The sequence below is a fragment of the Pleurodeles waltl genome, chromosome 12 (assembly GCF_031143425.1).
Source record: "Pleurodeles waltl isolate 20211129_DDA chromosome 12, aPleWal1.hap1.20221129, whole genome shotgun sequence".
Taxonomy (NCBI): domain Eukaryota; kingdom Metazoa; phylum Chordata; class Amphibia; order Caudata; family Salamandridae; genus Pleurodeles; species Pleurodeles waltl.
Genome location: NC_090451.1, coordinates 272496098 through 272522039, shown reverse-complemented (window position 1 = coordinate 272522039; position 25942 = coordinate 272496098). Strand labels below are relative to the sequence as shown.

General features: G+C 49.1%; 1 protein-coding gene across 1 annotated transcript in view; it reads left to right on the top strand.

Annotated features, from left to right (window-relative positions):
* The window catches only part of SLC12A3 (solute carrier family 12 member 3), a 251049-nt gene that overhangs the window by 86317 nt on the left and 138790 nt on the right, over window positions 1-25942 (top strand). The window contains exons 11-13 of the mRNA XM_069215813.1: window positions 1338-1445; window positions 2385-2508; window positions 3672-3773. Of these exons, the coding sequence (XP_069071914.1) occupies window positions 1338-1445; window positions 2385-2508; window positions 3672-3773 (334 nt within the window). The remainder of the gene's footprint in view (window positions 1-1337; window positions 1446-2384; window positions 2509-3671; window positions 3774-25942) is intronic.

The window sequence follows — 25942 nt, the reverse complement described above, 5'->3', positions numbered from 1 at the left end:
ACCTCAGTATTATTATATCATCCATATCTGGTTCTGAAGTGAAGCAAGTGATTGGGGCAGCATGGCTATACATGGCCAGAATTTAATAAAACATTAGCATCCTTATCCAGCCAATATCATCAGGAACACTCCATGTGTCTCATGGCAGGCAGGCACCTAGAGAGAGTCCTGATTTTTTAATTTGTGTGCTTTATGTCTAATTCTGAACGCAGAACTGAATGTATTCGTATGCACCATGCTTGACACAGGACAACTCCAGAATCCATCATTATCTGAAATGTGGCATGCTGCTTATATGCAGCAAATGAGTGCATATATTGGTATTTGTACAGTACTGTGCAATCCGGAGCAATGGAACACTCAGCATAGCAATGGTGCAGACGTGGGAACTCATTCTATGATATATATATATCACCACCCTTTGTTCAACATTTGTCTTTGACACAAGTGAGTCATATCCGCATAGTGTACCAGCGATGCCACCTTAACGATTATACCATTGGGCTAAACACAGATTGCCCTGTGCTGCAAATATTTTCAAGGCCACAGTAGGTGACATTATAGCAACTTATTGTGCCCTTCCTCAAACTCTTTCATTCTTGACTTCCACTTACTCCGCTCTACTTTTCCTTGTCTTCTACTCTGCTGTGTACCTCATATTAACTTCCAGTTCCCCCCTCGACTCTTCCACGTGCCCCTCCGTGTTGATTACAAATCCCCCACCATTTCACGAATGCACCATGTTGACGTCCATTCTTTCATGCACTCCGACCACTGTCCTGAGGCGTTGCTTCAGTTCTGCCTTCCTTCCCTTTTTCTGTTACCCCATCCATTCCTTTCCCTCCACTCTTCAATGCATGCCATCTTGTTCCCTCTCTGGTTTCCACAGAACCCCCATCTTGGCTTACACCCCACCCTGTCTGCTGTTCTGTGCACCCACTGTTGATTTCCATTTCTTCTGTTGTGATTTTCTCCTCGTCGGGATGTCCATCCAGTTTCCTGTGAGCCGCATTCTGACCTCCATTCCTTCCCCTCTGCACTTGCCAACTGGACTTCCGATCCTCCCTCTCTGAAACCCTGAGTAGTGACTTTCTTTCCTCTCTCTCTGCTCTCCAGAGCCCACAGTCTTGGCTTCCAACTTCTCCTTTCTGGTCTACAGTGACCGCTATCTTGATTTCCACTCTCACGCCCATTGGTCTACTTTCCTCCCCCTGTTCACTAGGTCTCTGAAGTGGACATGTACAATAAATTAACTTTTCGTCTTTAAAGATTGTTTTTGTGAATTGTGAATGCTCCACTCCTAGCCCTGTAACAATCTAGGTTTGGCTCTTTTGCAGACTTTGAGTATGGTGTCTGGATTTGCCCCACTGGTCACTGCTGGGATTTTTGGAGCCACTCTCTCATCTGCCTTGGCCTGCTTAGTTTCTGCCCCAAAAGTCTTTCAGGTAGGCGAAGGCTAATTTACCCTTTATATTTTTGTATACTCATTTTTCTTCTATCCTTCTTGAAGTATGTATAAGAAAGATATTTGCTATTAGAAAGTAGTTATTACATTGTGTTGTAGTACACAAATGCAGTTATTTATTATTAACTAGCTAGCTCTCAAGTTACATCCCAAATGAATAGGTGCAACTTCACCAACGTACTTTGGGGTTTTGTGGCCGGGCGTTGAGTTTAATGCTTACTTTCCACAGAACATGGACATGTGATGTCTAGCTTAATAACACATGGTTCACTCACAGGAAACCCATGCAAAGATCAAGCCAGTACTGGGGTTTTGTTCTGGCTTTGCATATATTTTTGGTAACAGTTTTGAATGGGACCACAAAGAGCTACTGGTTTCATCAAACGTTTAGAGGAAGACAATGTTTACTACTCTAGTAAACCTTTATTGTTAATTGAAGTCTTGCAACTTTCAGGAAAGTTATTAACATTATTGCCTGCGTTTCGAGTGTTAAGTGTCCCCGAGAGTCCTACCACACGTACCCCTTCATGGCTATGCCTTGACTGCTCCTTCCTGCTTCCACTGAGCGGGAGAGATGAAGCCTGCCCTTCAATTAACCTTGGGAGGGGTTTCATATTTTTTTTAAATATGACTTGCTTCCCTGTGAATAGTTCAGATGAACCATTTAGTGTATTATATTTCTTCCTGGTCAGAAACAAAAGGAACCGAAAATTGAAATTTGCTAATAAAAGGATGTTGGCTTTAATCCTTACTTTTAAATGTGTATTTCGTTTTAATGTTCTTGATGTTAATACGCGTAGGGGAGGGGCAGGTTCGCCCTCCCTGCACATCCTCCTCTTCTGGAGTTATGAACGGTACATGTAAAGCAAACTGCAGTTCTCAAGGTGTGTAATCTCTCTCCTCTGCTTGGTGTCCACAGTGCCTGTGCAAGGATAACCTGTACCCCATAATCGGGTTCTTCGGCAAGGGTTACGGGAAGAACAACGAACCCATCCGGGGTTATTTACTGACCTTTTTAATTGCAATCGCTTTTATTCTTATTGGTAAGATCATTAGATTGTGTTTTCATTATTTCTTTGATGCCAATTAAATGCTGCCTCTTTCATATGACGGCTAGGTCTAACTAGATAGTTTCAGAAGACCGACTTTTGCAGTGTTTAGTTTCCAAACCCTTTGATACAACAGAGCACCTGGGAGTGCTCATTTAATACAGGGTAAATAAGCATTGGCAATGCCATTAGGCCTGGTCTTGGCAAAACTGTGTTGATTTGTTTTTAGCAAACATGCAATAAATCTTTACAATAATAAAAAACAGTAAAAAGTAAAAATGCTGCTTTCTAAAGGTGTTGTGCGTATATTTTTTGCAAAATTAAGGAATTAAAATTGAACAATTGCAAAAGTAAAGAGAAACATGAAATGAGATCGCAGAAACCATCCTTGGCACTGAAGGGGACTTGTACAAGAAAAATGCCATCACTCAGATTGAATAGAGTCAAGCTGAAAGCTAAATGTGTAAGACTCTTGAAGAGACCAATGGATGAAGAGGGCTGATTGAAAGCCTGTATATGTGTTTAGTTATGTAAGTATTTTATCATGATGTTTTGGGAAAACATGAGATTGGAATGCAGTTAAAGCTGTGTCCAAGCCAGCCTAAAAAATTAATACTACACAAGAAATGAAGGAAGGAAGTATGTTTGGCCACGGATGTGTTATTATCCAAAAGTATCCAAATAAATCAATTGTGCAGCTGATGCTTTCAACCATAAAACCACAAACACAAAATATTTTTAGTGTAGTGTTTCGACAATATTTTACAGTAAAAAAACTGAATAACTTTGGGGAGGATAAGACTGCACCTGTTGATGCATTACTATGTGCATGTGATTTAGCCCACTAAGGGAAGACCAGTTGTGTACAGCACCTCTAGCGTGAATAGTGCAATGACTGGAACATGGCTTGTTGTGTATTCATTGGCTATCTCAGGAGGCAGTTCTTTCTTAAGCACAGTTGTTCTTGGTTATCTAGTGCTTTTTGCCAGGAGTAGGGCTAACATAACCTCCCTTTAAATATGCAAAAATCGAAGTGCAACAAATTATACATGACCATGGGTGATTTTATTCTTCATACCGTCTCCCTGCAGGCACCCACATCTTCAGATGACCAGGATTCAATTAAATAAACAACTTCTGTTTTTTCATCCCCACAGCTGAACTGAACACGATTGCCCCAATAATCTCAAACTTCTTCCTCTGTTCCTACGCCCTCATCAATTTTAGCTGCTTCCATGCCTCGATCACCAACTCACCAGGTAAGAGGCCCCCTGGCTCCACAAATGAAGACGAGATGATCCAGTGAGGCTCTCAGTGTTATCCTTCATCTGAATCTTCTTGATTTACACGCTTTATGATCTATTGTCTGAATGTTCTAAGCATACCTTTTAAATTCGGTGTTCTTAATTTATAGAATCTGATTGGTTGTTTTATTAGCTCTCTGCTTCTGTCTGCTTGATTACTATTCACGAGAATGTGCCAATCTTTGACACAAAACAATTTGGGTATTTATGTATAATTTTAATTTTCCTTTTTTCAATCCCTATTATCAGTTTGTAATCTAATTGATCCATTAGTGCAATTTGGGTTTTTATTGTAGATAATCAGCTTGGTGTATAAGAGCCACTAATAAGGGGATGGATAGATTGCTTGAATTAATCTAAACCACAGGTGATTGCTTGGGCCACATTCCTGTGCATCATTGTTTGCCCACCATGGCACTCTAGGCAGAGGCCTGCCTAATGCAAATCATTGCTGAACCTCCCCCCTCCGGGAGAAGTCCTTCCCAAACTGCCAGGCAAGGGCCCCTTCAGAAGGGAACACAAGGAACCTCAGATGTTTTCAACCTGTTTTGGCCTCTTCAGCAGGGTACAGGTTGAATCCTATAGCACAGTGAGCACAAGACCCACGCCCTGGCAAAACCATCACACTTAGGGCATCAATTGCAACAAACAAGGAGATGAATGGAATACTTGAATTAATGTCAGCCGCTAGCGATCACCCACAATGCTACTCTAGACAGAGGCCCACCTTATGCAAATGAGTACTGACCCTGCTCCTAATGCGAACTGTTCATCCTGAACTGCCAGGAGAGGCCCCCTCCAGAAGGGAACACAGGTAACTCCAAACAGGCTTTGGACTATTCTGTTCTCTTCATTAGGGTGCAGCATGAGTCCTTTGACCCCCTTGTCCATATATGTCTCCAAACTATTGCCACAAAGAAGTGGCAATTGTGACTGGTGCGATCTTTGACCTGTGAGCAGCTGCTGCGTGCATCCACCTTTTCATGTTGCTTGACATCTTACACTAGCAGTAGTGCAACAGAACTCATGCTAAATAATAAACCACATTCACAAATAATACAGTGAGAAAAATACCAAATTGAATAATAGCTGGAATTAAACACCTTCACATCAAAAGAACATATTGAAATAGCTTAGTGACTAATAGCGTTTGGGAGAGTAGATATCGGCAAATATGACATGAGTTTGAAAGGTAAGAGTTTCAATACGTTATTTTGAGGTTTAGCTATTTTGTCTAACCTTTTGTTTAAATTCCTTTTGCAGCTATTTGTAAAAAAAAAAAAAAACGTTTTGTGTACATTCTTCTCTGTGAAAGTAGATGGAGCTAATCAGAGTCGATTGTTCCCATGTTTAAACTTCCTTCATGCCACAAGATTAGTGAAGAACCACCGGCAAAGCCAATAGGCCTGGAATTAATTGGCCAATATATGTAAACACAAACATTCACGAACTCTGTTTACAGGCATTCCATGCACAAAGGTTGTTTATCACATTAAAGCCCCCGTTAGGTTTGCACGTTCTCGGACAAAGGGAATGCTTTCTGCCTATAATGCATATAGAAGATAAATAATTCAATGTGACAGAGTGATAATTGTACATTTCTCATATAAAATAGTTCCTCATGCAGTGCACAGGAAGATGAGAGGTTAAAAGTCCTCTGGGTGGCGCCAAAGCTCACTCCATGTATATGTTGTGAAAATGATAACAGTAGGTATTGCAAACGGCTGCACTGTCAAGTCAGACCTGAAAATCATACGCCTGCCATATGCTCATGGAGACAATTTCAGGCCTTTAGAGAACATATTAAATCTCTGTGCTGCACAGGAAAATACAGTACACAGGAAGAAGGAACATCCTATCACCTACAAACGCCAGAGATTTGGTAACACTCAGTGCAAACACAAATCACACTTTCCTCACAAAACATACAAAGTCCCTATCATCTTCAGAAAGAATGCATATACAGTATATTTAAAAACACATGCAGAATTGCTGCATTCCAGGGAAATCGTAAATAATTTATAGGAGGTAAACACGCTTTATAATAACGATATATATCGCTTGAGACATGTAATACCACAATTGTGTGTAAAACATTCACCTTGTGACACAATAACTTTTCTTATTCCTTTAAAATAATTGGATATTGACTACAAAATGAACAATTCAGGGCATAAGATGAAAATATGAAAATCCAAGGGGTCTAAAGGGAAAAAAATGTGGTTAAAAAATTGAGATTTCCCAGTCTCTAGAAGCACAAATACAGGGTAATTATTTTTAAAAGACTTTCCGTTAAGATTGTATGTCAGAATATCATATACAGAAATATTGTGTGACATAGATATTGGCCATCATTACAACCCTGGGGGTCGGTGTTAAAGCGGCGGTAATACCGCCAACAGGCCGGCGGCAAAAAATTGAATCATAACCACGGCGGAAACCGCCAACATAGATAGCCACTTTAACACTCCGACAGCTACGACGGTACAAACAAACAGCGCAGCGGTAACCGCCAACAGACAGGCGGAAGACAATGTACCGCCCACCCTATCACAACCCGGCAATTCCGCCACCTTTTCCGGGGCGGAACCAACGCGAATAAAAACACGGCGGAAACAGTACACAGATGGGAAAATCACTCACCTCTCCACACCCCACGAGGAACCAGGACGCCATGGAGCCAGAACTGCAGATCCTGCCGGCGATGGTCTTCCTGCTCCTCTATCAGGAGCTCCAACGACGGCGGCAATGACCACAGTGAGTACTGCACCTACAACACAGGGGAAGAGGGAGGGAAAAGAGAGTGACACACACACACACGCAACACGCAACACCCCCACCATCAACCACAATAAAATATACACAAATATATGCTGCAACATTACATTTACACACCCCACACCCCCTTGAATAATGCAAGGACAAAAGGAAATGATTTGAACAATGGTAATCAATAAAAATCCAGTAGTCAAAACTCAAAATCCAGTATATACAATTATGTACACCAACTACACAAGTCCGGATAGTGCACCAATCATTGTCCGTGGACCACTGGGCCCAAAATGCATGGGCGAGGCCCACACTACACACCTGACTCCAAATGGAGAGAACACTGCTGGGGCAACAGACCGAAAATATACAGGCACCTAAGGCGGAGGGGGGACACCTCAGCCTGATGAACGCATGACGCCACTGCTCCACGAGGGGGCTCCATGCCCATTGATGTATTCTGGGGAGTGCAAAGCCACAGTCTCTCAAGTCTCTCAAGTGGGTGGGTTGCCCACTGCTTTATCCTGGGGAGTGCAAAGCCACAGTCTCTCAAGTCCTTCCAGTGGGTGGGTTGCCCACTGCTTTATCCTGGGGAGTGCAAAGCCAGTCTCTCAAGTCCTTCCAGTGGGAGGGTTGCCCACTGCTTCATCCTGGTGAGTGCAAAGCCACAGTCTTGCAAGTCTTTTCAGTGGGTGGGCTGCCCACTGCTTCATCCTGGGGAGTGCAAAGCCACAGTCTCTCAAGTCTTTTCAGTGGGTGGGTTGCCCACTGCTTTATCCTGGGGAGTGCAAAGCCACAGTCTCTCAAGTGGATAACAGTCTCCACTGGTTCTGGAGGGGGCTTTGTGCCCAGAGTGCTTCATCCTGCCAAGGACAGATGAAGTGAATGTGATACTCCACTGGTTCTGGAGGGGGCTTTGTGCCCAGAGTGCTTCATCCTGCCAAGGACAGAGGTAGTGGATTTATCTCTCCACTGGTTCTGGAGGGGGCTTTGTGCCCAGAGTGCTTCATCCTGCCAAGGACAGAGGAAGTGGATGTGATACTCCACTGGTTCTAGAGGGGGCTTTGTGCCCAGAGTGCCTCATCCTGCCAAGGACAGAGGTAGTGGATGTGATACTCCACTGGTTCTGGAGGGGACTTTGTGCCCAGAGTGCTTCATCCTACTAAGGACAGAGGAAGTAGATGTGATACTCCACTGGTTCTGGAGCAGGCTATGTGCCCAGAGTGCTGCATCCTTCCAAGGACAGAGGTAGTGCATGTGATACTCCACTGGGTCTGGAGGGGGCTTTGTGCCCAGAGTGCTTCATCCTGCCAAGGACTGAGGTAGTGGATGTCTTTCTCCACTGAAAGTGATGCTTCATGGAAGCTGCCCAGGCTCCTGGAGCTCACCACCAGCCTTGGACGACTGACCACTGGGGATGGCAGCCATGTCTGCGGTGGTGCCAGTGGCTCAGGATGTCTCGGGCCGCTGGCGGTGCTTGCGGCGGTGTCAGTTGCGGCGGTGCTGGCGGTGGGCTCTGTGGCAGTGGTGCAGGTGGCAGTGCAGATGGCGGTGATCTCCGCCGTACAGGTTGGCGTCGACGTGGAAAGAAGGTGTGACACTGGTCCCTCAGTCGGTGCCACCATGCGCCCTCCTGACCTGCTCTTCAGTTTCTGGCGCTTCCCCACCTTTGATGATGGCACAGCTGTCTTTCCACTATCCCCTTTCGTTTTCCCTGACCCCTTGGTGGCAGGTGTTTTCTGCTTCTCCCTCTGGGATGTGGGCAACTTTTTTAGCTTGGCAGGTGGCGGAATGTCCTTGACCTCGCTCCGTGGCACACTGGCAGCCCTGATTGTTGGCGCACTCCAATAGCCCACAGTTGCTGGCACCACTGTGCCTGGGGATGTGGTGGCTAAGGTGCTGGGTTGGGACCTGGAAAGCCTGGCCCTAGTGGACGGACGGGGGGAGGTGTAGGGAAGAGGTCAGTATTACCCAGGAAAAGCTTTTTGGACACACTGGGACGGGTAGATGGAGGGGGTTTGGGAATGGAGGAAGAGGTAGTGGTTGTAGGAGGTGTACGTCTGCTGAATTTGGGTGAAGGTGCATGGGCTGGAGGCTGTTGTGAGGTGGATGGCTGTTGGGTGGGTGTGTGCCTGCGTATGTGAGGGCTCACTGACACACTGGGAGAGGACACAGGGGATGTGTGAATGGTAGTGGGGGTGGTGAGTGCACTTGAGCGGTGTGTGGTGATGGGCGTGCTGGTGATGGAGGTAGTGGCTGAAGATGTAGTGCATGCAGGTGTGAGTGGAGACGAGACTGGGAGGGAGGAGGGAGACATGGAGGAGGGGGACACAGTGGAGGCAGTGGATGTTGGTATGTCTGCATGGGTATGATGCTTGTGTGAGTGCCTGTGGGATGTGTGGTGCTTATGTTTGCCAGAGCCACTTTTGTGTGTTGAGGTGGGTGCATGCTGGTCTGATGGTGTGCTTGGGATAGGCTGAGGTACAGGGGATTGGATCTGGGTGGAGGAAGTTGGAGGGGGGAGGCTGGCCACAGGGACAATGGCTGCCATCAGTGCTGAGGCCAGAGCCTGAAATGCTCTCTGTTGGGCTGCCTGGCCAGAATAAATGCCCTCCAGGTATGCATTTGTTTGTTGCAAATGCCTCTCAGCACCCTGGATGGCATTCAGAATGGTAGACTTCCCAACAGTGAGGGATCTCAGGAGGTTAATAGCCTCCTCAATGAGGGCAGCAGGGCTGACTGGGGCAGGGCCTGAGGTGCCTGGGGTGAAGGAGATGCCCACCCTCCTGGGCGAGCGTGCACGGGACACACTCTGAGGGGCTGCTGGGAGGGCGGTGCTGGTAGGGTGGGTGGCGGCTGTGCCTTTAGATGCAGGGGATACAGAGGGACCCGCCACCACAAGGGAGCTCCCATCAGAGGAGGAGTCGCTGTCACTGCTGTCACCTCGTGTCCCCGCCGTGGAGCTCCCGTCGCCCTCCGTCCCACTGGTGGCTTCTGACTCCGTTGTTTTGCCCTCCTGGACCAAGTGGGATGCAGCTGCCTCCTGATCCGGTGCCACTGCTCCTCCTCCTGATGATGTTATTGCACACAAGAACAGGGAGACCACAAAAAGACGGGGGAAAGACAGAAGAAAGACATGTTCAGTGCATGCAACACCACTACCGTTGGCGAACACTACAGACACAGCAGCCCTCTGCACTACGCCATGCACTTATTGTTCCTAGATTATTCACATGGCCATGGGGTACAAGGCCTAAGCCTGATTGCTGCACACATGGAAGTCACAGGAGCCAGACTATGTGTAGATGGCACTAACCACTAGTGGGGTTGGGGTTCCACTGAACCTGCCTCTCAAGGGACCTTGCCTACCAAGCTCGCCCTTGCCTAGGGGAACCGACTGCCCACCTCCCCCACCCAGACACCTCGTAATCCGCACAGAGTCAGATGAATGTGACTGTATTCACCCCCTTGTGGCTGCTGTGATGCCCTCAAGTGCCCATCCAACTCAGGATATGCCACCGCCAGGATCCGGAACATCAGGGTGGTCATGGTGCGACGGGCACCCCTCCCACGTTGGGAGGCCATCCCCAGCTGGGCCTCCGCCGTCTTCTTGCTCCAGCGGCGAATGTCCTCCCATCTTTTCCGGCAGTGGGCCCTGACGCACATACACTCCCCGACCCCCCCATGTATCTTCCATCCACACCACTCCAAACAGGCATTGCCCATGCAGCATGCTCACAGAGTACTCACCTGTGTGTCTGGAGGACCGTACAGTTGTGTGTACTGGGGGAGGACCCCATCCACTAATTTCTCCAACTCCTCCGAAGTGAAGGCAAGGGCTCTTTCCCCAGACACATGAGCCATCGTCGCTTCCAGACTGAGGTCACAGCAGCACTTGCAGTGTAGGTCCTCTCCTGTTGAAGGTCAGGTATCAAGTCAGTGAACAGATAGAAAATGGCAGTCACGTGGTGCGCACCGCCGGCGTACATCGTCATTGGCTTCTCAGACCCATAGGGTTTACCTACCGCGACGGTGTAGATCGCCAGCGCAGTTACCTCATATGCCCTTGTCCCACCTTACAGGTCAGGCAGCCGCCATTTCAGGGGGCCACATGGCATTAATAATAACTGCGTCACACCTATCTAGGCCTTGCATACACACAGTAACAGGCACATTGTGGATTAATAAGTGTGTGCAAATGACATTTTGTGATACCTCAGTGTAGGCTGACTCTCTGCTCGCTGTTCTCCTCCATAGGGCACGTCCGGTGGGGCAGGTGATGAGATGGTGGCATCCTCCGGTGTACAGACCACTGGTGGACCTGTCGACAATGGAATGTTTAGGTGTTTTTATTTCTTAGTCTAGCTGGATCCCTTTTTCCAGAACCAGAATTAATTTACGCACTCCCTCCTGTTCCTTTAACAGTGAGGTTGAGTCCGCCCAGGTGGCATTGCCCTACCTGGGTGGGGCTAGGTGGTCATATGATGAAGCATGACACTATATAGTGTGTGAGACCACCTAGTCCGTAAAGGAAATTCCCCTCCTCCCCTCACCAGACCCCACACAACACCACAGTCCACCCATATCTCGCCTCTAGCTGAGGATAACGAGGGGTTCAGTGTTACAATTGATACACCATTGACCCACCCCCGGTACATCACAAGAACGCCGTACTCCCTGTTGTGATTTTGTATTGATTTTGGGAGCCGAGTACGGTTGTGTTCTTCGCTTGCCCCCTCTCTCCCATATATTCTCTCTCAGTGTGATCTCTCTACTACTCACCAAGGAAGGTGTGCCAGATCATCGTGGCCTGCTGTATGCTGCACAACCTGGCTTTGCGACAACAGGTGCCTTTTCTGCAGGAGGATGGTCCAGCTGGAGTTCTTGTGGCAGCTGTGGAGCCTGTGGACAGTGAAGAAGAGGAGGCAGAAGAAGAGGATATCGACAACAGAAACAACGTTATCCAGCAATACGTCCAGTGAGACACAGGTAAGATGTCACTGCCTCACACATCTCATACTATTGTTTGAGCTATCAGAAGTCTTTCATTTTCACCCAGTGTATGGACCCTGACTTCTCACTTTGCCTTTCCATTTAACAGATGTGGGTCCCACTTTGTGCCCTCTGCTATATTTCCTCCAGACCTGCAGCTGTGTTTCATCGGTATGTGGACAATTAAATTGACATTGCTATATTCCATAGTTATAGCAATTGCACATTAGTGAAAGCACAGACTGACTCCAGATTGTTTTGTGATTGATGTGTGTTTATTTCTGTGCAAATAAGTGGAGGGGGTTGTAAAATGGGCAGGGGTGATGGTGGAGGAATGTCCATGGCAGAGTCCAGTCTATTTGTTTCACAGGTGCATTGCCCAAAGGGGCATAGAAAGTGGAGCAAGGGCAGTTGAAGGATGGACAGGGTAACAAAGTGGGACAGAAGGGTGACATTCAGGGGGGTCTCATTTATTGGGGGGGGTCTTGGCAATGTTCTCTGTCTTGTTTCTGGATCTCAGGGATCGTTTGCGGGGTGGCTGTCCATCTGCAGGGGGTGGGGTGCTGGTGTCGTAGTCCTGTGGCGGTGCCTCCTGTCCACTAGCGCCGGCGGAGGTGGAGGGCTGTTCATCATCCAGGCTAGTGTCAGGGGCCCCTTGTTGTGCCACAGTGTCCCTCCTGGTGTTGACAAGGTCCTTCAGCACCCCTACAATGGTGACCAGGGTGGTGTTAATGGACTTCAGTTCCTCCCTAATCCCCAGATAGTGTTCCTCCTGCAGTCACTGGGTCTCCTGAAAGTTTGCCAGTACCGTTGCCATCGTCTCCTGGGAATGATGGTACGCTCCCATGATGTTGGAGAGGGCCTCGTGGAGAGTGGGTTCCCTGGGCCTGTCCTCCCCCTGTCGCACAACTGTCCTTCCAGTTCCCCTGTTTTCCTGTTCCTCTGTCCCCTGAACCGTGTGCCCACTGCTGCTGCCCCCAGGTCCCTGATTTTCTTGGGGTGGTGGGTTTGCCTGGGTTTCCTGTAGTGGTGGACACACTGCTGCTTGACGTGTCCTGGGGAGAGAGGGATGGGCCCGCTGTGTGGGTGCTGTGCTGTTGTTTCCTGAGGGGGGAGGCTCTGTGGTGGCTTGTGCCAGTGTCAGGGGAACCAACTGTCCAGAGGTCCCAGGTGGGCCGGGCTGGTCATCTTGATCCAGTTGTGCAGAGATGCTGTCATCACTGTAGGCCTCTTCTGTGGGGGGACTAGATATGTCTGGAACCTCCTGTCCGGTGACGTTGGGTAGGGTTCCTGCAGGGGTGTAAAGGCATGATTATTGCATCTGTGTGTGCCATCATGTGCAATGGGTGAGTGACCCTGTACTCCAGTGCTTGCATTCTTGTCTAGGTCCTTGTGTGATATTCGGTTTGGGGTCTGTGTGGGTATCTGTAGTGGACATGCTTTGGTGATGGGTGTCCCTGCTTTGGTGTTGCATGCAGGGCTTGGTGTTGGGATGGGTGGGTTGTGATAGTAGGACATATGTGAGGTGTTGGAGTGATGGGGTTAAGCGGGTGGGTGGGGGTATGTGATGGCATGCAGGTAGGGTGGAGGATATAATAGTTAAGAGTTGACTTACCAGAGTCCATTCCTCCTGCTACTCCTGCAATACCCTCAGGATGCAGTATTGCCAAGACTTGCTCCTCCCATGTTGTTAGTTGTGGGGGAGAAGGTGGGGGTCCACCACCAGTCCTCTGTACTGCAATCTGGTGTCTTGAGACCACGGAACTCACCTTCCCCCGTAGGTCGTTCCACCTCTTCCTGATGTCATCCCATGTTCTTGGATGCTGTCCCACTGCGTTGACCGTGTCGACGATTCTGCGCCATAGCTCCATCTTCCTAGCAATGGAGGTGTGCTGCACCAGTGATCCGAATAGCCGTGGCTATACCCGGACGATTTCCTCCACCATGACCCTGAGCTCCTCCTCAGAAAACCTGGGGTGTTGTTGTGGTGCCATGATGTGGTGTGGGTGAGGGGGGGCATGGCCAAGCTGCCAAACATGGCGGACGTGAGCTTTTAGAGCTCCGCATCGCGTCCGGATAATCCGACTCAAATCAAGGTGGGCAGGGGGGCATCTCACTCCCCCGAGGCTCGAAATGGAACAGGTGAGACTCAACGAACCGAAAGCGCCGTGAACGGACCCTCGGCGCTCCGCAGCGATGAATCGGCGCTGCAGCCGCGAAGGCCGCACTGGAGGCCGGGGCCCTGGGCCTTGGCGCTGGAAGAGCGAGGAACTCTTTAAATATGCACAGAATTGGCTTGCGACCCCCCGAGCCACACCTGACCCCTGAACTGTGAACTGGAGCGTCTACGAGAAGGAGGAGACGTGTGACGCGGGACCCCTCTGACTGCACGGACTCCGTCCGGAGCCTGGGAGTAGGATCGGACCCTGCGGATCTGGGGTGCTGGACATGCCGGCGGTGGATTCCCTGGCGCTTTACAATAACTGGATAGCGCTACACCCTCGCGGGTCAGAAGAAGAAGGAAAAACCAAAGCGTCCCTTACCGGGCTATGACCGGACCCTAAGCCGCGTGGACAACGCACGAGGGCCCGAGATCGGAGCGGAGCTACAAGGTTATAAAGAACGGAAACCTGAGGGCCTGCAGCGGGGCAACGATAGTCCACCCCTGAGGACCACACTACAGGCGAGTGATTCGAATTCTTGAGGAACCGGTGACCTCCTAGGATAAAAAAGGCACCTGAACCGGCTTTGTGTCCGCGTGGGCTGTGACCGGTCTTCGAGACACAACGGCTTCCAGGTGAGAGGCAACACGAGCTGAGTGAATGTACGTGTCCGCACGGGCTGCGACCTGATGTTGGGAGTTGGAGCGGGACACCTGGGGAAGAGGGGGCATTAGGAGCGGCCTGGGCGCCCTGGACCTGAGCTGAGGACCCCCCCCGAACTGCGCGTGAGAGGCAGATGCAAGCTTGGGCAATCCGGAGGGACGAGCGGCCCATCACAAAATCACCATATAAATGGACTAGACCCTGAAGCAACCCAAGCCAAAGGTGAAAACAAGCAATGCAGTCCTGGGCCAGAATATGGGCCTAAATTCCACCGGGAAACCCCCCCTGGAGACCAGCGAAATTGACATAGAGGGAGGAGGCAACACCCACCTGGCAATCAAGTAAGAAAAAGAACTAGCGTGCCCTATGCTGCCAGCACCACGCGCAAAAGAAGATTCTCCCCCCGGGCACCCAGGCGCCTCAAAGTGATAAATAAGCAAAAGCTCCTGTGAACTCATGGGAGTCATTCGAACCACCTAACCGGGCTGCTCGTGCTGTGCAGGGGGGCTGTCATCCCCTAGACAAGCGGGCCCGTCTACGCCCTTCCAGCATCCGGTGAACAGAAAATCCACCAAAGATCAAGTGCAAACTAACGAGCAAGGACGTGCAAACCACTACGCTGGAAGTGTCACAAACTGCGATTCCTTACTAGGTAGGCCACTAGGGGAGAATATTATCACGGAGTGGTGGTGAACGCGGGAGACGCGACTTGGAACAGATCTGTGTGATCCCATTGGCAAACTACTCACCTAACTCCCCCCTTGTCGGTCTAGATGAACCTAAACCAGAGCGTAAAGCTTATACGATATCCGACAAAACGGACATCAATGACCTGAGACTAAGCAGTACTTTCACTCCTCCCTCCCCAAATAAACGAGACCATGGCCGGAACGGGTCGACTGCGCTCAGGAGCAGGAACTGGGAAAATACAAGACTCGCCAAACCAAGACAGCCAAAAACTCGACGCAGTGCTGGCAGCAGTGGAACGCATCGGAGACTCACTGGAATGCGCCCGTACATCACTGGAAGCCAAAATTGATAAAGTGGCGGGCGACCTTGTCCTTCTCCACGCGGATCATCGCAATCTCACAGATAGAACCAAAGAGATTGAGGCCACAGTAAACGAATTAATACCCACGACCACCCAACTGAAGACAGGAATGGAAGACATGCAAGCCAGGGTCACAGCTCTAGAACGTCGAGTCGAAGACGCAGAAGGCCGCTCTAGGAGAAACAACATTTGGGTAGTGAATCTGCCAGAAGGCATTGAAGACCACGACCCTGTGACCTACTCCGAAAGCTGGTTGCGGGGATTGGTACAGGAGGGCGAACTGACTCCTTTCTTCTCTGTGGAACGTGCGCACCGCATCCCGGCCCGGCCAAGACCACCGGGCAACACTCCACGCCCATTCATCATTCGCCTACTCCACTACGCAGATAGGGACATTATACTAAGAGCGGTGAGAGGCGGCCCACCCCCCCAAATAGACAACGTGCAGATCTTGCTATTTCCTGATTATACCCTAGCGGTACAAAGAGATAGAGCCTCCTACCTGCCCTTGAAGCGCAAGCTGCGCTCCCTAGACCTGACTTACTCTCTGTTATTTCCAGCCATGCTACGTGTTGTGTCAGGAGGAAAAACACACTTCTTCTCCACCCCTGAGGCAGCATGGGAATGGCTTGAGACATCTGGGCTGTCACCTGGTGGAGCATCAGAACGAGCGGGACCACCACCTAGACCCAAGCGCAGCCGCATCAGGAGGGATCGGAGGAGAAACTCGATCCGCACTGACTTAACGAAATGCGCTCAAGACCTAGAAAAACTAATTCAGAAGAGAAGAGAAGCGATTCACACAGCAGCAACGATAAGTGCATCACCCCCGCCTTCGGGATCTGACACAGAACTTTCTCAACCAAACAGTGACCGCCCCCACACGCCGGAACAGCTACTGGAGCCAGATCATGCGGGAGGCCCCTCCATAACACCGGCAACTGCCGACGAAGTCTTTAAAAAAAATAAAGAGGGGGGGGGGGAAGGGAAAAAAAAGAAAAAGAAACTCAGAACAATGCTTAGAAATTATGCACAGCTGGAGTCACCAAGCCAATGATACTCATACTGGCGTAACTTAAGAGATGTGAGCCATTTAGCCTACTTCCTGTGCACACACACTAGCCAGCAACCAATAATATAGGCATCGGGTCCCTGGCCTCCGGCCCCTGGACACTATACCCGGGGGAGGGGGAGCCCCCCTTACATGTCCCCTATCTTCCCACCTTTAACTGCCACATCCGGACCGGATAAGGTGCACGCCCAAGACACTCCCCCCTCTCCTCCTTTTGGTCTAACTTTGACCTACCCCCAAGCTCCTACCAGTGGAGGCAAATAATGTACAGGTGTGTTTTGACACATTGGGGGTCATTCCGACCCTGGCGGTCCATGACCGCCATGGCGGAGGGCGGCGGAAGCACCGCCAACAGGCTGGCGGTGCTTCCTGGGCTATTCTGACCGCGGGGGTAAAGCCGCGGTCAGAAAAGGGGAACCGGCGGTTTCCCGCCGGTTTTCCCCTGGCCCAGGGAATCCTCCATGGCGGCGCTGCTTGCAGCACCGCCATGGGGATTCCGACCACCCTTCCCGCCAGCCTGTTTCTGGCAGTGTCCACCGCCAGAACCAGGATGGCGGGAACGGGTGTCGTGGAGCCCCTGGGGGCCCCTGCACTGCCCATGCCACTGGCATGGGCAGTGCAGGGGCCCCCTAACAGGGCCCCACAAAGATTTTCACTGTCTGCTTTGCAGGCAGTGAAAATCGCGACGGGTGCCACTGCACCCGTCGCACCCCTGCAACTCCGCCGGCTCCATTTGGAGCCGGCTTCCTCGTTGCAGGGGCTTTCCCGCTGGGCCGGCGGACGGCCTTTTGGCGGTCGCCCGCCGGCCCAGCGGGAAAGTTGGAATGACCGCTGCGGTCTTTTGACCGCGGTGCGGTCATTCGGCGGTAACCGCATGGTGGGCGGCGACCGCCGCCCACCGCGGTCAGAATGACCGCCATTGTCATTTCAGTTGGTTGGTTTGGGCGGTGACCTGTTGTCTATCTGCTCCAATGGCATTAGTTATGTTTTGGTCTTGCCGGCCGACACTTACTGAATCCTTTACACCTATCGGAAAAAGGGAAAACATTAACGAGTTCCGACTCGAAAGGACAGGGCAGGGAGTTATATCAGATAATCCAAAGTTTCCAGTATGGCTACACACACAACACTCACCTGGAACGTGAGAGGTATTCACACCCCCAAACAACAATACGCTATTTACTCCTACATCACTCTGTTCACATAGCTCTCTTACAGGAGACACACATAACGAGCCTCGAGGTCCCTCGACTACATCGGCGCTGGAGAGGACAATTATATGCTACAGGGCACCCAGCATACGCTAAAGGTGCGCTAATTTGGATTAGAGCTGGCACCCCCTTTAAGGTAGAGGACCAGATTGTAGACCCACAGGGCAGATTCGTGCTAGTTAGAGGAAAACTTGCAGGTCATATGGTTGTACTAGGATCAATTGGCGGGTTGGAGTGGCCTTCCATGGCTTCTCGGAGGGGATTACAATAGGGTAATCGACAATGGACCGCTCCTACCCCCCGCTGCCTACATCCCCAGTGGTAGCGGCCTCAAAGGACCTAGTGAACTGGACCCAACAATGGCAACTGGTAGATGTGTGGAGAGAGCGACATAAGTTGGACAGGGTTTACTCCTTCTACTCTGCAACACACTCCCTGCACGTTCGACTGGACAGAATACTTTGCACCATGAATCACGCCATGATAGTGACAGATTCGGAATACCTAGGGCGCACGCACTCTGATCACAATCCCCTAATTGCACGTTTGTGCTGGAGTTCCCCACGCGCGGCTATTCCCACATGGAGGTTGAGGCCAGAGTTACTGGAAGACTCTGCTTTCCGAGCATTGTTAAGCGCTGTAATCCCAGAATTTTTCGAACAAAACGACGGCACTGCCTCCACGGGTTTGATAGAATGGGACGCATTTAAGGTTTTCATACGTGGACACTGCCTGGGCACTCAATGCAGCCTGCGCCGCTCTGTTGAACGGGAACTGACTAAAATAGAGCGGGATCTAATACAACCAGAGAGGGAAGCAACCAACAACCAGCCTGATCACTCGAGACTGCCAGCAATGCGCGCTGAGCATCTATCACTATTAGAGCGTCTGCGTTGTTTGAATTACTCCGCACACTCTGCAAGAACACACACATCCGCTGATAAAGCAGGCAAGCTCCTGGCCTGGCTGATTCGACAGGACTGCGAGAGGAAACCAATATTGGAAATCCTCTCGCAAACAGGGGAATTACTATACACGCCACAGGAGATACAATCTGAATTTGCAAGGCACTACGAGGCACTCTATGCCTCGAGGGCAACCTCGGACAACAGCCCCGGCCTGGACTTCCTCACCGGAATAGTACTACCGCGCGTGGAGTATGAACATGCCAAAGCCCTTGAAGCACCCCTAGATCTGGAAGAAATTCGAACTAGTATCCGTGAGCTTACATCTGGCAAAACACCAGGCCCAGACGGACTCTATAAAGCCTTCGCTGTGCATCTGGCACCCAAATTACTCGATCTCTACAAGACAGCTGAGCGAGAAGGCCATCTCTCAGCCACTCAGAGAGAGGCACTGCTGGTCTCCCTTCCTAAACCTGGAGGTAACCCAGTAGACATGGGTTCATATAGACCATTGGCAATGTTGAATACTGATTATAAAATATTAGCTAAATTACTTGCACTGGCCGTACCAGGCCTGGTACACTCGGACCAAAATGGCTTCGTCCCGGCCAGAGATACCTCCCACAACATTAGAAGGTTATTCCGAGTTATGCAATACGCAAAACGGGACTGGCCACGAGCGGGCTGTCTTGTTTTAGACCTGGAAAGGGCCTTTGACTCCTTGGAGTGGCCCTACCTGTTCGGAGTCCTTCGACAATTCGGTGCAGGACCATTCTTCACTCACCTGACTAAGTTATTATATACCAGACCACTAATCCGAGTGAAACTGGGGTCTGAAATATCGGAACCAATTTGAGTGGGCAGAGGTACGAGACAGGGTTGCCCCCTTTTGCCACTGCTGTTCTCACTTGCTATGGAACCTCTGGCAATAGCCATGCGCAGAGCGGGAGATGGCTGGGGTATCCCGTTAGGAGATGATACTCAAATAATCTCAATATATGCTGATGACCTTCTTTTATATTTCTGAGACATCACGCGAATCCCTCCTGAGGCTGAGTTACTCCTACAACAATTCGCCCTCTCATCTGGCCTGAGAGTCAACTGGTCTAAATCCTGCCTCTTCCCATTCGACCCGGGTCTCCCTGACCCGAGACTTATTATTTTCGGAAACCCGTCCCATGGCAACCCTATACATTCAGATACCTGGGTATAGGAATATACCACCGCGAGGAAGACATATTTGAGGGCAATCTTGTAAGAGCAGTGTCCTCGGTTAAATCCCAAATGGTCTTCTGGAAAACACTACCGTTGTCAGTGGCAGGCAGTATAGCACTCCTGAAAATGGTGGTCCTACCCCGACTTCTATACTTCTTCACTAATCTTCCGCACTATGTTCCTCCTGGTTTCTTCAGGGCTCTGGAGTCGGGACTGAGGGAATTCATTTGGAACGATGGCCGCTGTAGGGTCACCTTAAAGAAACTGTACTTGCCACCAGATAAGGGCGGACTAGCAGTTCCTAATTTGGAACAATACTACCTAGCGGCTCAACTTCAATGGATAGCCAGATGGTTGGCAGATCTTCAGCGTGTAGACACGGCATCAGAAAGCAGACCCTGGACACTCCCACAGATACAACATTTATTTCACCCACTCACGCAGGCACAAGCACCCCGGCAACTCTATCTTAGGGTGGCTCACAAATGCTTTCGTCGCTCACTTCGCCTTACAAATACGCAGCTTCCCTTTGCACCGGCCTTGGCGATATTAGGCACACCAAGAGGTTCCAGAATCACGTCAGAATCAGAACTGCACATATGGCATGAGATAGAAATAGACACACTGGGAGACCTGTACGAAGACTCCTGACTGCTCCCCTTTGCCAGGCTCCAAGAAATGGGGCTACCATCAGGCCAATTCTTATTGCACCGCTCCTTGATAGAGGCACTGAGAACCAAATGGGGCGACATCTCTGTGGCTCCTCCCACTCACTTACTGATTCAATACTTACAGGTGATAGGCCGAGGGCATCATTTATTTGGCTGGCTAGCAGATGCTTTGAGATCCTAAACCGCTCTTGACAACGAAGCGCTGCGTATGGCATGGGAAACAGACTCAGGCGTGACAATCACATTACCACGATGGAAAACTGCTCTTTCAGGCCATCTTAACATACCCCGCAATTCCCGATTCCGCTTAATCCAATACTACATAGTGAATAGAGCATACCTCACACCGGCTCGAGAGAATAGATATTTTGCTCGCACAGATGCAGCCTGCCCCAGATGCCAGGTAATCGGAGCAGACTTACTACACATGCTCTGGTCCTGTCCTACCTTGAGCTCCTACTGGAGAGCAGTAAAGGAAAGCATATCCGACTGTACAGCGCTACAAATACCCTTTACATGGGAAGCATACATATTCGGTTTATTTCCCAGAAGCAAGCAACATAGAGCAGAAGTACGCTTCGCAGACCTGGGACTTATAGTAGCAAAACGATTGGTGACCTGCAGATGGAAATCACCTGACCCGCCACCGACACAGGCCTGGAAACGTTCTTTCGAGGTTTGGCCGGGAGCTGAAGGCACAGCACTGGCGCGGGAGGAGGTTTTGGGGCTGAGACAGTTTCCATTGTCTGCTAGCTGGGAGGGAATGCTACAGCGGCTGCAAGATGAGGGAATGCACCCAACAGAAGAGGAAGTGGAGTAATACAGGAGGACGTCCTCCTGACAAGAAAACACAATACATGGGGGAACTGAATAAGAAAAGTTAGCCAGATATACCTTGACACTGGAATTAAAAATGACAATGCTTACTTAACCTGTCACCTGACCCAACCCTCCTATCAATAAACTGCTCCGCAACAATATAATCCCATCCGACTGGAAATAATCACTTAAGTGTATTCCACATAAGTGTCCATTGCCGGCAATTGTTGAATGTTAATCTCTTTCTCCCCTATTGTTTTGCACCCTCCCCCTCAATCTCAAATTAGCATATATACGAAGCTCATGATTCCTTTCCTTTTCTCCTCTTTGTATCTAATCAGATCACTCCAATTGAATACACATACTAGAAATAAATTTAAATCAACATACACTGTATGAGCATGCTGATAAACATCAGAAACCATATGGGGCCCCCACTCCAGCAAATCTATAAAGGGTTGATAAAGCTAAAGCTTAACAAGTAACAGGTACAACATGATGTGATAACCATGGATGTCGTAACAACAGAAATTTATAACTGAATAACTACAAATGTATACCAAGTGATATGTTGCAGCAATGCATAATATATAAAATATCAGTTATGTAATGATTTAAGAACACATGCCATGTTGTATGAAGTGTAAACAAATGTAGAAGCATGAAGCAAAGTAAAGTTGAAAAATGCCAATAAACAAATTTGTGAGAAAAAAAAAATGATGTGGTGTGGGTGATGTGTGAGGTGGTGTGTGTTGTGATGTGTGAGGGGATGTGTTGTTGTGTGTTGTTTGAGGTGCGTGGATGTTGTGTGAGTGATGATGTTGTGTGTCTGTGGATGCTAGTGTTGTTTCTGGTGGTGTCTCTCTCTGGTCTTCTTTCTGAATTTTTGGTGGTAAGGGTTTGTGGGTGATGTGGGTGTGTGTTTTATATTGGATTGGATGTGTGGGAGTTGTGTGTGTATGTGTATCAGGTGTGTGTATTTCGATTTGTCTAATGTGGTTGTGTTTTGTAAATGTGTGTGTATTTTGAGCGCAGCGTGGATTCGTGGGTCGTGATAGTGTGGGCATATTCCTGTTGGCGTGACAGTGGAGGTTTTGTTTTCACCAGTTTATCACTGATCTTTGGTGTGGCGGACTTGTGTGGGTGTCTTTATTATGGAGGATTATGAGCTGTGGGTCGTAATAACTGTAGTGGAATTCCACCGCTGCAGCGGTGTGTTGGCGGTCTTCTGCACGGCAGTAAGCGGCATTTACCACCAATGTTGTAATGAGGGCCATCGTGTCTTAAATAACGTTGGTAAAAATGTTGTCCCATTGGGTGTAGATCTTCTATTATTAACTCCAGTGGTGTGATATTTTTGTAAACGATAAGTAAGATGATATTTTTCACAACGCTATTCTGTTACCACATCTATCAGAGACTCTCTTGTGTCAGAAACTGTAGTGAAGAAAATATATATCTTAAACTGTATAACATTAGCAAAATCGATCGATGCTTCTGAATAGTAAAATGTTTTCATTGCCCCTGGATTCTGCTGCTTAAGGCCTGTGGTTCCAATTCCTGCATTACTTCTGGGGAAAAAACAGGATCATTTAAAACGAGATTTGAGCACAGTTTCCTGGACCCCTGTCACAGCTTTTTAAGACCCTAGCAGCACCATTGTTTTCATTGTATGATTCTTGATTACGACCATATAGCAATTTAATTGTTTTAACCCCTTGGTTTCCTTTCACGAGTTGTTCTTGAATTGGGCACAATTGTGGTGATGCGTTCCCGCAGGTCTTATTTTAGGCAAAGTAAACTTTTGCTCCAGTAATGCCATTTAACCCTGACATAAAATGTTGGACAGCTTGCTCTCCTTGTTTTCCTTCCAATGACACTATCCTTACTCTCCATTGTCTGAGAGCCTCCTCTCTTGAGCACGGCCGACTCCAAGTACTATGCATTCTTGCCTTATTTTCTAATATTGTATTTATCCAAACTACCCACACTTGATTTCATAGATCATGGCAGATCACAACTTCTCCTTCTTTTAAACCATATCCCTACAATATAACAACACCTAGGGGGTCATTACGACCCTGGCGGCCGGCGGTAAGGTGGCGGTAACACCGCCAACAGGCTGGCGGTGTTCCGCCAGCAATTATGACCGTGGCGCAAAAGCCACGGCCATACCGCCGGCCCCTCCAATTTACCACCAGGTTTCCGCCTGGCGGTCATAATCCCCAGGGCAGCGGTGCAAGCACCGCTGGCCTGGGGATTATGAGTCCCCGACCGCCAGCCTCTCCGTGGCGGTAAACACCGCCATTGAAAGGCTGGCGGTAAGGGGACTTGGGGTGCCACTGGGGGCCCCTGCACTGCCCATGCACTTGGCATGGGCAGTGCAGGGGCCCCCGGGCATAGCCCCGTCACGCATTTCACTGCCCGAATTTCGGGCAGTGAAATGCGCGACAGGTGCTACTGCACCCGCTGCACATCAGCATTGCCGCCGGCTCTATTACGAGCCGGCTGCAATGTTGATGTGACATTTCCTCTGGGCCAGCGGACGGTAACACTGTTACCGTCCGCTGGCCCAGCGGAAATGTCATAATAGGGAGACAGGAATACCGCCGGCAATGGCGGTATTCTGTCTCCCGCGGCCTCAGCGGTCTTTTTCCAAGACCGCTGAGGTCGTAATGGCCCCCCTAATCTCTTCTAACCTATTTAGTAATGCCACAGTCATTTGTATGAACTCATGTCGCACCCAGTAATGATCACGCCAAACCCTATCAATTTGTTCTACTACAAGCTGGAGCAAATCCGTGGATTGGTCCCCTTCACAAGACTAACCCCAGTAGCCAACAATAACCAATAACTATTGGATAAACCACTAAATGTGGGTTCCAGAGTAGCATGCTGCCCGGCATAAAGCACTTCAATGCCTCGTAACATAACAAGTGTTTATAAAAGGGTTAGCAAGTGCTGTATAAAAGCAATTACAATACAGTTTGGAACTCACTGCCAGGGCCTGAGTGAGTTCTACTTGATTACATCATTCCAGCACACACTGCACTTCACAAACACACAGCAACCACCACCTACTGTACCTACACACTGCAATTCCCATGCACAGTGCAAGGAGCACACGCACTGAACTCCTACACACTACATTCCATACACTGCTTTGTGAGGTGCTGTAAGCGTGGTGCAGTTCCATTGTTTCCTTTAACAATGAAGTGGTGCGGAGAGTGTGAGATTAGAACTGGACATTGCACCAGCCCATAATGCATCCTCCACATTATACATTGTTGGGGTTATGAAAATTAAACACCTTTCAATTTTATTTTAACACAGCTTTCTTCCTTACAGCAAATATTTAAGTCACAAATGATGCCACCCCTCCTTACACATTTAATTTTGAACACTGGCTAAAGTTGTGCAGTTTGCTGAATTTTCAGCACTATGCACTACATGTTAAATCGGGTGTACCTCAGATAATTTTATGAAGTGAACTCCTAAACATTTGTGAATGTCCCAAAAGCTGCTGCTTTTTGGCTGGAAAGAAAGTGTGCATTGTGTGCCCTTTCCTACTTCTGTGACACTCCTCTGGGGATGTCCACTTGTTTACACCCTTCAGGATTTACACCCTTCAGGATTTACATCCTGTATAATGTACAGTCCCCACATACAGTGAACTAAGGTCGCGTAGTGGGCGAAAAACAATGGATTGGGATGTGGCCCGAATGATACACGGTGGCTAAGATTAATTCAAGCATTCATCCATCGCCTTATTGTTTTTGCAACTGATGCCCTAAATGCTCCAGGTATGCCCAGACATGGGTCCCAAACTCACTGTACCACTGGAAGCAAGCTAGTTCTGGCTGAAGAGCCCTAACTAGTGTGAAACCAGTCCTAGGCTGCTTGTTTACTGGTTCAGGGAGGACCTGACCTGGCAGTTCAGGCTGAGCTGCTCCCATGAGGAGCAGGGTCAAGACTAATTTGCATATCGTTGGGTCCAAACTGAGGTGGCATGGTGAGCAAAAAATGATGGCTTGGATGTGGCCTGAGCGATTGCCAGTGACTGAGATTATTGAGAGATCTTGAGCCACGGTCTATGGCTCTGCCTTCAATTGCTCATCTATTGAACTACTGGAAGTGAACATTCTAAAGGACAGGAATGATGAACCAAAAGCAGCTAACAATCCTACTAATAAAATTGATACCACGGACAATGTTCTCACAATACCCCTGACAGCCACAACAATGACAGTCAAGATAGGGCAGATCCTCCTGCTTCTAAGGAAACCTACACTAGATCTTGATGACCACGCCAACTCCAGGCCCATCACTCATCTGTCCATCATCGGAAGATTATTGAAAATGCAACCTATGTTCAAGTCTGTAGAATCATATTGATGCTAACCATCTCCAGCATGACTACCAGTCTGGCTTCAGATCACACTGCAGGAACGGTTACTGGTACTTTACACATGGTAGACGATTGCAAGAAGCTGAGATTAATTCACGCATTCCATCCATCACCTTGTTGTTTTTGCGATCTAGACAATGTCAAACACAGCCAAATACAATTACATCAGACGACTTGGATGGAAGT